Here is a 14,029-nt window from a genome sequence, read left to right on the forward strand (position 1 = left end):
ATTGGAATAAAAAAGAATAGTAAGAACAGTCCATCCCAAAACATGCCAACAATATTGGAATAAAAAAGAATTGTAAGAACAACAGTCTGCGTAGCAGAAATGGGTTAACTTTTTCTCTTAATAAAACAAAATAATCACTCATGATGTTCTTTGGATTAAATAAGTAACCAAGCTTTCAGGTACTGTCTTGTCATGAAATGAAACACACGATAGGAAAAGCCTGTGTACATTACATGAGCAATTCAGGAGAAAATGTAACTACGGGATACATTTACTGAAGCCTTCATAACAGTAGGCCAACATTTTGTTCCTCTAAACTCATTGACCTCAGTGATGAGTTTTCGAAATCAGTCAAGAATCATCTATGAACAATAAATTTTCACAAAAATAATGATAAGACAGTTTAGCAACTATTTTTTATTTATTTTTAACTGTTTGGGTTTGGGAAATTATCTGCAACTGTCACTCGGGATAAGAAAATCTCAAATCCAAACACATAAACGCATGTTTCATTCCCATATTGATAACAACGTTCATGGTTCCCATCCACAAGGAACCATATGACAACAAAAAACATCACACTGTAACTTCTAACACAACAAAAAACAATGGATAAAAATACACATGAGGCATTGAGGATGTTCAGTTTGTTCATATCCCTGCCCACGAGACTCCAGAAACAATCTACAAAAAGAATTTTTTTTTAAAAAAAAAAAAAAAGAATAAAAAAAAAAAGAAAGAAAAAAACAGGCCTCAAGAAAGATAAGCCCCATGATATATAGCTCTTGATCTGAACCATACAAGGTTTCAGTTTCCATCCTTTTCAACTAAAAGGAAGAAAGAAAAAAAAAAGTAAGAAGGGTGGGAACCCAAGTTCCGGTATTTTCTTCAATAATGGAATTTTGCCACAAACTGCATAGAACACAGTGATGACAACCTGTAGAAACTAGGCCATTCAAGGAGTATGCTTGCTTCCCAAGCATTGTTGAGACATTGCAAACACTAAAATTCATGACAAAAGAATCAAGGGAACACCTTGAGCTCCATAGTTCCTGCTTAAGGATCTCACATGAACATCTCAATGGACATGACCAAATGAATGTTAACTCATCATATATTTATGGGAAGTTCAAATTTAGCTGATCCCAGTTGCAATGCTCGAGGTTGAATAAATCTTCAGCGACTGCTCAGGGATATAGGTAATACCTGTTAAGGACCACCTTTACATTTTAGACTCTAAACAAAAAGAGAAAGTAAACGAGTTTTGAGTTTAGATTTGGGGACCGTTTTCGGAGCAGGGTTGATTCTAAATAGAATACTAATGGTAAAGGGTGGACTTCGGGTATTTAATATTGAGGCCAGTTTCAGGGATGTAAGATGCAGTTAACCATGTACTAGTTCATGTTCATCAGTCTGTTTCCAAAAAGGATTAGATTAACCTCGCAATGAAAAAGACATGGAGTTTGGGATCTTGACCTCAGAATTTAGGCATCTGACTTATATGGATTCGGACCAAGGAATCATAAAAACTTCCTTCAATACTGGTATGAGCAGAAGCGTACCTTTTTCTTTGACGGCAACCTGAAGTGTGTCAAGCGTTATGATCCCATCAGTCAATGGAAGCAACTCAAGCCGGACAGTGGCCGTTGATTGTGAGGGAACATATCTGGATTATGCAAATCAAAACCCCCTTAAGGCCCATTATTTGAAGTCCACTCTAACACCCATTAGTTTTATAACTAAATCCACTTAGAAACCATTAATTCCAGCTCAGAAGCAAAATATTTAAAACTCAGAAGAAAGGTAACAAGTTATCAATAATTTAAAAAAAAATGATATGATCCATATGGTCATAGTAACAACCATGTGGGTTTTCACTGTCCTATCAATTGATTAGATATGATGGAGTGATGGAGAGAAAGCGAGGTCCTAAAATTCATTAACTGAAACTGCATGGTGGGACCCAGTCCCTCCTGCACCTTCCAATCGAATGATGGGACAGCGATAAACTCTTGGGCGGCACAAAGTCATTATGTCATATACTATGGAGGCCTAAGGTGTATGTGTTTCAGTCAACACCAGGAAATATTGACCAACCCCATTTTACAGTGAACCATAAAAAAAAATTTAAAAAAAGAGAAAACAAATCAGAGTTGAAGCAGCAGCATGTTACCCAAGAGGAATAGTACTCTGCAACCAAAGATGTGTACACGACAAACTGGTGTTAGCAATGCAGTCTGAAGTGGGGATTATCGGTTCTCTTAGAGAAAGTGATCTATTTCCTCCATCACTCTCTTTCTGCTTCACAGAAACTAATGGTACCGTATCATATCTACTCAAGCTTGAGATTTCTTGCTCCCAATCCTTTAGGTCAGATGCACCCATCGGAGTGGATGGTGCAGAATTTAAGGATATCACTGATGGAGGCGAAGTAAATGATGCTGGGGCAAGAACTGTCAATGTTAGATCTTCTGAAGTCAGGTTTGATGCCTGAAGGGTCAATACCTATGCATTTTAGAAAGCAAAAGCCCAGTTAGAGAATCAAGAAAGACTTATTCACAATTCCAAATGATCAAAAACAAAATCACACGCAACAGACCCAGGGGCCAAAATAACAAGTTACAGGAATTTTGTTTTTCCCCAAACTTACCAGTCATATTTATCGATCACAAAATTGATTTAAGCTCGAGAAATGCTCCAAATCAATTTCCACAACTTGAAAGACTCTGGACTATCCATTTGTTGGATGATCTAGGGTTTCAAGATCTCAAAACCTCTTCTTTTTTATTTTTAATTAGTCACAAGGTGAATAAAAAATGATTTGAAAAAATTCCATCTGAAAAATGATCCTGTGTATTTTTAATGCACACGATTAGAGTGATTTTAGCCCCTGGTTTTGAGATAAAAAATACTCCTCGAGATTGTTACCAGCTTTTACCAGTAACCCACTCAACAATGCACTTCTATTTATGACTTTACAGTTTCACTTTTCCCATCCTGTACCCCAACGCGATAAAGCCCCTTCACACTCTTCTCTCTCTGCCTCGAGCTTTATTCGAGCCCACTTCTCTCTCTGCCTCAAGCCTTATTCGAGCCCACTTCTCTCTCTATTTATAATCTCTGCCACAAACCTCCTCTCTCTCCTCCCTACCCTCTTCTCCTAATTAAACCACTTCTCACTCTTCTCTCCCACAGCCACAACAAATGTCTCACTTTCATTTTCTCCTACTAGTTATAAAAACTCAGGAGCACCTCTCTCTCTCTCTCTCTCTCTATGTACCCCTCTGATCCCATGTAATATGTATATATTTTTGCAAAAGCATTTTTGTAACGTTTTCTTGTGTTAGAATAAACAGCAGAAGGGGCCAAGCTGCAGATTTTAAAAGAAGTATTGAAATAATCGTGAAATCCAAAGACTCTCAGAGAAGCAATGGAAAGGGATCACTTGCAACGAGAGATGGGGGTGGCACTAGTAGGAGGGAACTTTTATAGGAGGGATGGGACTGTTTCTGACATTGCTCTCTCCACTGATGCTTCTACTTCTTTGAATGTCAATTTCTTTCACAACAAGAAGATGATATTCGTTGTCATTTACGAAAGCATTCATTTGATAACCACAAAACACACGCCATTCAACCAAAACCATACACAGACCAAGTTCCTCCACTACTCCTACACACAAAAACACGCTATGAAGAGCCCAAACCCATCTCTATCTCTCTCTGAAACACCCATCTCTCTCTAGCTGACCTCATATTTCTTCTCGAGGACGGCCACAAAGTCTGAGATCTCAAGGTATTGTGAGGACTTGGGAACACACTCATTCTCTATGCAATCTTTAGCCCAAGCATCAATTTTGGGCAAAAGCCCATTTCTCTCTCTCTCTCTCTCTCGGAAAATACACATCATCATCAGAACCTTTTTCCAACTAATTGGGGTTGCTTACACGAATCTCGGTCCGTCATTTTGCTCTATCAAGGACATCCCTCAATGAGTCCATACGTCCCCATATATTTTCTCATTACTTCTAACTATGTTCTTTTGGGCCTACCCTTTGCCATTTTTTAACCTTCCACTTGAACTAACTCGCACCTCTTAACAGGTGTTGTATTGGGTCTAAACTATACATGGCTAGCCCACCTAAGTTTACTTTCTCTCATCTTATCGTCTATTAGTGCCACACCTAAATTCTCCCGAATGTATTATTTCGAATTCTATCACTTCTTATATTTCCACTAATCCATATCAAAATCCTCATCTCAACTACACTAATTCTATGAATATGTTGTTTCTTGACTCCCCAATATTCCTCCCTATAAAGCAAAGTTGGTCTCACGGTTGTCCTATAGAACTTATCCTTCAGCTTCATCGGTTCGCGGTGATCACATGAAACTCCGGTTGCACATCTCCAGTTCGTCAACTCAACTCTAATTCTATGTGAGACATCTTCCTCAACGTTTTCATTTTTCTAGTTATCGACCCAACCAGTTATCGACCCAAGATATCGAAAGTGCACTCTTTTTAGTATTTCTTGGCGGTCAATCTTAACTACTTTTTTGTCTCTACTTCTATTATTATTAAACTTGCATTCCTTATACTCTCTATCTTAGTCCGGTTAATTTTAAAACCTTTCGATTAGAGTTGATCTTTGAGTTTAAAATTTTATAATTAGACATGAAAATAGATTTTTCCAAATAATTGTTTATACCAAAATTACATGTTATGACAAAATTTGGAGGTGCGCCTTAATTGGATTGTTTAAGGTTGCAACCTTATAGAAACCGCACCCATAAAAATATCCTTATGAGGCCTATATCCAACCATCTCACTAAAATGGATGGCTTACATTAATTGGGCTAGAAAAACACTTTTTGGGTGTTTCTTCAAAATTTTCTTTTTGTGATTGTTCTTTAGAATGAAAAGAGTATACATTTAAAAATTCGTGTCAAACAAATGTCTATAACATGATTTTTCAATGTCGTTGCATCATACTACTATACAACCGTTGCATGAAATCATTGCCATATATATATATATATAGAAAAACCTAAAAAACGCCTATAGGCAAAGTGCTACAGAGCTTCGCCACGACCACGGACATAGCAAGTCTGTGGCGGTTTATTGAAAAGAATTGCAACGGACGACACCCCTATAGGCGAACTGCTATAGTGTTTCGCCACCGCCACGGACATAGCAAGTCCGCGGCGGTTCATTGAACAGAATCGCAACGGACACCGCGTCCGTTGCGGTTTTCGCATTTTTTTGGACCATCTGTGGTGGTTGAAAAACGCACGCCGTCTGATTTTTTTGGATGGCAATGGGCATATGGGCGAAATCACTATAGCATTTTGCCCATAGGCGTTGTGTAGATGCTTCCTATATATATATATATACATATATATATTCATTGAACAGAACCGCAACGGACGCGGTGTCATCCATTGCGGTTTCTACATTTTTTTTGAACCATCTGTGGTGGTCGAAAAACACACGCCGTCTGATTTTTTTGAATGGCGATTGGCCTATGGGCAAAATCACTATAGCATTTCGCCCATAGGCATTGCGCAGATGCTTATTATATATATATATATATATGAAAAATGCTGAGATTAGCCCACTAGCTCATATGAACATATGAGCCCAACGGTCCAGATTGAATCTGGGCCAATCTAACAGTCACGACCTTATTTCATATTTTAATTTTAATTTTTATACGAATCCAAATAACTTGAAATTTTAGGTGTGTGTTCTTCAAAAATAGAAAAATCTAATAAAAATATCAAAAAAATAATTCGTAAAAAATAAATTGATCAAAATACCTCCAAAATTTCGGGGGTATTTTGATCAATTTATTTTTTACGAATTATTTTTAAAATATTTTTATTAAGTGCGCTTTGATGAAAAGAATGGACGCCTAAAATTTCAAGTTATTTGGATTTGTAGAAAAAAAAATTAAAATTCAAACACGAAATGAAGTTGTGGTCATCAGATCGGCCCAGATTCAATCTGGGCCGTTGGGTTCATATGTTCATATGGGCTAATCTCAACATTTTCCTATATGAAAAAAGCTGAGGTCAGCCTACTAGCTCATATGAACATATGAGCCCAACGGCCCAGATTGAATTTGAGCCGATCTGACGATCACAGATTCCCAATAATGTTTGAATTTTTTTTTTTTTTTTACAAATCCAAATCACTTGAAATTTTAGGCGTGTGTTCATAAAAAAATATGTGAATCTTCGAAAAATATCAAAAAAATATTTTACATGAAATAAATTCACCAAAATACCCTCGAAAAGTTTTTGGAGGGTATTTTGGTCATTTTTCTTTATGCGAATAATTTTTTTTATATTTTTATTAGATGCGCCTTGATGAGAAGAATACATGCCTAAAATTTCAAGTGATTTGGATTTGTAAAAAATAAAATAAAATTCAAGCACTACCGGACATCCGTGATCGTCAGATCGGCCCAGATCCAATCTGGGCCGTTGGGCTCATATGTTCATATGAGCTAGTGGGCTAACCCCAATTTTTTTCATATATATATATATATGAAAAAGTTTTCCCTACGCCTATAGGCGAAAATGAACAGTAATTTCGCCTACCCTCATCACCATCCAAAGTTCAATGCACGATCACGATTGTCCAGTAGTGTTTTATTTTTTATTTTTTTTTACAAATCGGAATGATAAAAAATTTGAAGCGTATGTACATCTTAGTGAGGCGCACCTAATAAAAATATAAAAAATAATAATTTGCGTAACAACATCGACCAAAATGCCCTTGAAACTTTTTACGGGTATTTTGGTCAATTTATTTCATGTAAAATATTTTTTTGATATTTTTCGTAGATTCGCCTATTTTTTATGAACATAGGCTCCAAATTTTAGATCATTCCAATTTGTAGAAAAAAAAATGAAAAAAGAAATACTACCGAACAGTCGTGATCGTGCGATGAACTTTGGACGGTGATGAGGGTAGGCAAAATTACAGTTCATTTTCGCCTATATGTGTTTTGTAGTATTATACTATATATATATATGAGTGAGTGAGTGAGTGAATGAGAGAGAGAGAGAGAGAGAGAGAGAGAGAGAGAGAAAGAGAAAGAGAAAGAGAAAGAGAGCAGTGGAAAAGTTCAATAAGATGGTATTAACACCTGTACTGGAAGTTGAGATGCTCCACTTGTTCCAAGAGTTCGTTCAGACATCTCAGATGCTACTGAAATCAACAGATCTCTTGCTACACGAGGTTGCCAACTTATTGGGTGCTTGAAGAAGAGTCTGGAATCTATGATAACAATAAAAGAACATAAACACAAGGAGAAACAGGACACAAATTTCACGAACAATGATCAATGATATATATATATATATATATGCACCTGTACAGCTGCATCGACATGATACCAAAACTGAATACTGATCCACATTTGCAACATCCCTTCTTATTTCACCACTCTTAGAACCCATACGCCGATGTAATGATGTGATAGTCCCCTGGGGAAATGGTTTTCGGGAAGTTCTCTCACCTTGAGCATTGGAATCCTTCCCAACTAAGGGTGCAGGTTTCAAAATGAAAGAATGTTGCTCCCCTGTCCTGCAATAAGGCAAATGTAAAAATCCAACTATGATTTATTTTATAAGGCCAAAGCAAAAAAAGGCATGTAAAATAAGTAAAATTATTAAGGTAAAGATAACTACATCTTTCTAATAAATTTTGTTCAAGCGTGAGCAAGCAGCATAAAGCAGGAATTACCTGGACAACACTTGGCATCTGCCAAAACTTAAAAACAGTAAGTTAACAATAGAAGTTACTCCGATGGCTTTCAGGGGACCAGATACCCTTGTAATGTAATAATTACGGTGCTCATGGTAAAAATTTTCATATTGCATGGCATTCGCAGATCAATTTAATATGGCGTTACCATTGTTGCCCTGTGTCAATCTATTAACAAAGAATAAGAGAGCAAATGAACCTGAGAGCAAGATTTGGCAATCTATGATCATTTCCTGCCTCAATGCATGCAACTGGTAATGTTATGGGCGGCCTTCCAGTTGACGTCTCTTCAAAGATGATATTTATAGCATCTAAGAAGATAATGATATCCGGTGTACGTGCTGGAGCAACATTCTGAAAGGCATTATATGATTGATATGGATGACACATTTCCCACAAAGAACCACACAAATGAAACTTAGATGCATATGCTTCTATTTCAGGAAACAGCAAGTACACAAGAAACCGCTATATATATGGTATAGGGTAACAATACCTTTATCTGAACACAAATGAGATCCTCTGTATTGCAATCTGCAACAAAAGACTGTATCTCTACAGGCTGAATAATTTCAAGCTTCCGTCTCCATCTTCGTCCAGGTATGTACAGGCCTTCAAGTCCACAGTGAACAGAAAATCTTTGTGTCTCCAAAGATACACCTCGAAAACATAGAATCCCTTCATTACCCACATCTTGACCTTTAAGAGTCTTTTGTGGGGAGAAACGGTCCCAGTCTTCTAGTTCAAAGCTTTGTTGAGGGTTAGGAGGTGGAGGAGCAGGAGCTGGTGCCGTGGTGGCTTGAGGAAGTGAATTCATCGAGTAACTTCGGAAATGACCAAAGGAGAAGAGTTGGGAGCCAGATGAGGAAGCACCCTGTCGTTGAGAGGGGCTTCCGGCGAGTAAATTTGAACTCAAAGAAGGGGGCGATAAGGGTCGTACAGGAGGAACAACAGGACAATCTAAAGGGAGTAACCACTTGAGGAGTTCACCGTATGGATCGTCATGATTTCTCTCATCTACGCTATTATGGGTTTCATTGCTTGTGTGGTATTTCTCAAACTGAAGAACTTCAAGGACAGGATCTTCTGCAATTTCAGTTCCAATATTCACTTGTAGAAGTACCTGCATTCTTCCAATGGAAGCAAATGAATAAGAGTTTCTCTACACAAGTGACCAAGTTTTTTAAGGACTGAATATAAGAAACTAAAATATATTAAAACAGCATTGCAACAAAAACTACTTTGTAAGTAGCCTAGATTACAAATTAGCTTGCAAGAAATGGTCATTTTTTTAAGGACTAAATATAAGAAACTCAAATATATTGAAACAGCATTGCAACAAAAACTACTTTGTAAGTAGCCTAGATTACAAATTAGCTTGCATGAAAAGCTTGCTAAACAGTACTAGGTGCAATTTGGAAGCATGTTTTTCTTTTTTTATAAGCAACATTTATTCAGCGACAATAGAATGCAGAGTTGGAATGAGAGATTTCAAACATATCTATTTTCTTGATGCACATACTTCACTCTCAATATCTAGAAGTACAGGTGCCAATCTTAGGTTCTAAGAACAGAATATTACAGGACTTTGAACCATGGAAAAGGTTACAGCTTTATTCCATGCAAACAATGTTTACATAGATGAAGCCCATGATGGTCGGATACGGATACAGATATGATCAAGAATATGGATAGAGGGGATATGGCTTAGGCACTTCCCTAAATCAAACACAAATTAACAATTATATACTACAGCTTGCATAATATACATATTCAAGATCCAACATAGTGATGCATGCATTCCATGAAATAATGCATAATATTATATTTTAATCATATTATATGATTTATAATTACAGCAGCTTATATTTACAAATATCCTAGGAGTATCTGGTATCAGTCAAGACAGCCATATGTTTAAGCATGCACATGTATCCATGAATCATAGGATGAGACCATGAACAGCATAATTTAAGTTTGATAAAGAAGCCAAATAGTCCTCCATGTCACCCTCTCTGATTCTCCCAATTCAGCTCAATCAGTTGACAAAATAACAGCTTTAAAGGCTGTGAACACCTTAAGCTTCCAGATTATGCGTCAAGAGTGAGATGCAGCTGGAAAGGCCTTAAAAAAAAACTAAGCTTTGTGCTCCATGAAGTCCATGCCCCAACTATCTATACTTCAAAGAGAGCGGGTTACCATTCACATGAGGCTTAGATATTTGACAGGTTGGCAGAGCAGATTTTCATTTTAAAATCTCTTAATGCATTTTTGTTGTTTACCAGTCAAAAAATAGACATTACTTTTGTAAAAGGATCATCACTTTAAATAGTCATGCTAATGTAATACTTCTTATCACGATATCACCATAAACAGCGTCAAGCATTGTGAAGATTGAAAATTAATAAATAAAAGATAAAAACAGCCGTCAACAAGAACAGAATTTAACTGGCTGCAAACTTAAAGCAGCAAATGTGTACTATCATCAATTCCAAAGACACGAAAAAATCTTAAAGCATTACCACTATATCTCCATTAGGGAGCGAACAACATTTGACTGTGTTCCTGGCAACTCCACCTGATGCATTACGATCAAAATCTCCTCGTTCTATAACTGCGGACAATAAATTACCCCTTTTCTGGTTCTTTTTAGGTCCAGAATCATTTCCACTAATTTTTTCTCCCACCCTATCTGAACCAACTGAAAAAGATTCTGATATATTTTTTTTGCACCAAAGTGGTTCATCTGACCCCGCAACCCTCACAAAGAAATGCGAATTCCTGAATCTCTCCAACAGTATCTCTGTCCTCCGCTTATGGCTTTCCCTCTTAAGAAGAGTTTCACCAGTAGGAACATTCTCTTCCTTATTGTTGTGCTCCTCGGTAGCTAAAGTAGTTTCCCCATTGACTTCTGAACTCTGATTAGCACCATTTTCTTTGTGTGTGCCATTCACTTCCCCCTTAACAATCTCTGAATGGGGTGCATTGCCCTTAGTGCCCGGTGCAAATAACCCATTCTTGTTCATCAAAGCAGCTACCCTAAATGGGGTTACAATCTCCACTGTATCCTGTTTAGATGCTGATAAGCACACGAGGATATGGAGTTGCTCACCTGAGAAAACGGGGAAACCATTTCAGTGATCATCAAATGCTAATTGGCGGGGTAGGAAGCAAAGAATCCAAATGTTAAAACTCTAGATACCGGGAAAAATGAATGATCGATGCAAAGAACGAAAAGAGGATATCTCATGAGCATCAGCCCAATCTTCAGGAAGCTCCCCTGCATACACGTTATACAACATTATAATTAATATATCGTAAGTAAATCATCTAAAGAAAAGGATAATATATCTATAATGCAAGGGCATAGATAGAACACCAAAGTTATGTATGACAGAAAATTTACTAAGAAAAATGTTCATCTCAAATGTAATAGAATGAGTTAAATGGCAATACTGCTTGGTATGGTAATCCATCCTTCTTCCTCTGTAACATCACGATGATTTTCAATCTCAACATGGGCCTTTTCATTCAAACCCTCAGCATTACCACTAGCAACACCAAACCCATTGCCATCATCGCTTGTGGACGGAGTTGGGAATGGATCCTCTGCAATTAGACCCTCTAGTGTATTTGGTCGTTTAGGAGCTGCACTTGTGTCTTTAGGAAGCTCTGGAACACCTGATGAATCTAAGATTGTAGGCTGTGCAGTCCTCAACAAAAAATTCATGGTGCTAGCTGTAGTATCTGCAGTTCTGCACAGTTGAAATGAACTCCAATCATCCCCCACAGATATATCACAGGACCATGTCAAGCAGTTCATAGCAGCCTATTAATATGATTGTTGAGAAGTGATCACTATGCATAAAAGTTAACAAAACATGGGCACAAAAGTAGAAGACTCTTTTCTGTTTTTGAAAGATCAAGCAAAAAGACATTATAATTGACATCCTAGCTAGACACGAGACAAGTAGAGAAACCAAATCAAACAATGTAAATTAAAACAAACAATCCAAAGAGGGACAACCATCTGACAGCATCGACACCAATTTCATATATAAATCACACTAAGACTTCGTTTTTTTTTTTGGGTAGTTTAGAAAGTAAGGGATCCTCTACCCTGTTGTAGGAATAGAACTCAAGACGTCATGTTGTGGCACGCCACCACCCTGACCACCTAGCCTCGAGCCCAAACCGCTAAACCATTCAACCATATCTAAAAGAAAATTGAGGCAATAATATATTTAAACTTTAAAAGTATGTTGTACAACTTACTCGGCCAAAACTCACCTCGCCCCTTGGGCGATATGGAATCGGCCGAGTTACTCGGCCGATTCCAATTTGCGTTGTCCGAGTTTCAGAACAGTGCTGTAGACTAGTGGGCTAGTGGCACGGAACTCTTCATCAGAATATTGTAATATAGGTAGCACATTTTAAGTTCAACACAGACCAATCTAAAGAAAAGAAAACAGAAAAAAATACAAGGTCTCAACTTGAACTACAAACTCACCAGATTCAAAGAGGCCACCAGAATTTTTGTTTCATGCCCTCAAGATCCATAAAAGATCACAATTACCACCATATTATATAAACTATACGCACCATTCTTCAGTTTAATAGAAAATGTCCACCATCGATCTGCTCACTGCTCCCTACCTTCAAGCACAAGATTTTTCAGGGCACCAAACCTGCAAAAGAGTAGCTAAAATGAAAACCCATTTTACAAAATTTGATTTCTTTTATGGGAAGCTATGCAAACCAAAACCCAAAGTTGGAGAAGAAGGATTCAATGCAACAAAGAATACGGACACAAAACTCAACAAACAAGATGGTAAACTCTAATGGACCGCTTCATAACTTGGATCAATGCTACCAAAAACACATTTACTCAACAAAACAAGGTATTATTGCTTGATGACTACTTGTTTATAATACAAAAATTTCTCAGAGTCCAAATGCTATGCACAATAATATTAGTTAAAGAGAATGGAGAGTATTGCATTTCACAAATAGCAAAAGAAAAAATTACCCACATTATGGAAACCACTAAAAATGAAAGGGGAAATGACAAAAAAACAGAGGTTTTTTTTGGGGGTAGTGAGATGAGGATTGCTAGACAGTTAAACTTGAATACCATCGTCAATATAAATGAGGTCAAATGAAAAATACGGAACATTCATGTGTTTCTTGAAAGAGATTAAAACTAGCAAACTCGTAGTCACATTACATACACTCAAATAGCATGGAAAGAGATTTAATCATCATAAACAACATAAGGAAACCACACCTAATTTGGGGCCAAAAAAATCCATCCATTTCTTAACCACATTAGCTTAGCCTACTATTGCAATTCCAGAAAAAAGTCAAATGAATTTAACCATAAATTATCAGCATTTTTTGTTTTTTGACTCTGCAAATTCACCACAGACTGTAAATTGTCAAATCACAAATCAACTTTTCTTATGAAATTGCAAAACCCAATTCTTTTTTAACCAAAAAGATGCATATTCGTGTGATTTCGAGCAAAATGACAACTAGCCTATAAAATAACATCAAAATTCAGTCCTATGAAACAATCATCAAGTCCAAATTTAAGAGTAAGATGGCTAGCCATACCCAGATTCACTTTCGTTTAATGTAATCTAAACCAGAAAGACCAAATACACAAAGAAAAAACAAAACAAAAAAAACAAAGACTAGAACGAACATGTCATTTACTCACTCGCCAATGGTGATCCGAGGAAAAAAGGAAGAGGGAAAGAGAGAGGCAGAGAGGGAAAATCACCGAAAAAAATGCGGAGAGAGAGAGAGATTACATGGATCAAAGTAGGGGGGTTGAGAAGTGCTCGGACTTTTAACGATCCCGATCTGATATTTGGGATACAAAGCTCGAAAAATGAGGACATCCAAACCGTTAGCAGCTACGATCTATGGCTAAACATCGAGCATTTTGGCCCTTTTAAATTTGGAAAATGTTTTTATAGGGCTGCAGCCCTATTAATGTAAAACAAACCTTCACCACAAAACTCAAAATTGCAGTTCCAAAGTTCGAAAATCTTCAAATCGATTATCTGTCTTAGGGAACGGGTAAGAGCTTTTCTTCCCTACCGAATTACCTCAAAAAAATAAAATAAAAAATAAAAAACATGCGGACATTTACTATTATAGTTGTGGGCGTTTACTATTATAGTTGTGAAAATATTAAGATTTCAAACCCGTATATGAATATACTATCTAGACAGTCCATTTCACC

The 14,029-nt window shown here is 37.0% G+C and overlaps 1 protein-coding gene across 16 annotated transcripts; it reads right to left on the bottom strand.

Moving 5' to 3' along the window:
* Positions 1–482: 482 nt before the first annotated feature.
* Positions 483–13,702, bottom strand: LOC18422398 (heat-inducible transcription repressor). 16 transcript variants are annotated; one of them, XR_016055001.1, is made up of 12 exons: positions 13,499–13,702; positions 12,379–12,464; positions 11,233–11,531; positions 10,979–11,056; positions 10,299–10,888; positions 8,273–8,899; positions 7,976–8,117; positions 7,382–7,596; positions 7,157–7,287; positions 2,174–2,505; positions 1,563–1,666; positions 483–1,206 (listed from the first exon to the last, which is right to left on the bottom strand). XR_016055001.1 is itself a non-coding variant. In XM_088865918.1 (12 exons), exons 3-12 carry the CDS (start codon positions 11,504–11,506, stop codon positions 1,136–1,138), a joined length of 2,577 nt encoding a protein of 858 aa, XP_088722044.1. In that variant the 5' UTR covers positions 11,507–11,531; positions 12,379–12,464; positions 13,593–13,702; the 3' UTR covers positions 483–1,135. The 16 variants fall into 16 exon arrangements, 13 of the variants coding, with proteins under 13 accessions (XP_088722044.1, XP_088722050.1, XP_020521355.2 ...); XR_016054999.1 differs by having other exon boundaries at positions 12,287–12,464; XR_016055000.1 differs by having other exon boundaries at positions 12,287–12,464; positions 13,484–13,702.
* Positions 13,703–14,029: the final 327 nt, after the last annotated feature.

The sequence above is a fragment of the Amborella trichopoda genome, chromosome 4, assembly GCF_054954075.1.
Source record: "Amborella trichopoda isolate Santa Cruz 75 chromosome 4, AtrichopodaSantaCruz75HAP2 v2.0, whole genome shotgun sequence".
Taxonomy (NCBI): domain Eukaryota; kingdom Viridiplantae; phylum Streptophyta; class Magnoliopsida; order Amborellales; family Amborellaceae; genus Amborella; species Amborella trichopoda.

Bases quoted from the DNA above. Each gene is read 5' to 3' on its own strand.
- LOC18422398 (XM_088865918.1), bottom strand. From the start codon at position 11,506: ATGAATTTTTTGTTGAGGACTGCACAGCCTACAATCTTAGATTCATCA. The intron at 7,597-7,975 runs GTTCATTTGCTC...GCCTTATTGCAG, and splicing joins TTGCCAAATCTTGCTCTCAG to GACAGGGGAGCAACATTCTT. The intron at 7,288-7,381 runs GTGCATATATAT...TTGTTATCATAG, and splicing joins ATGTCGATGCAGCTGTACAG to ATTCCAGACTCTTCTTCAAG.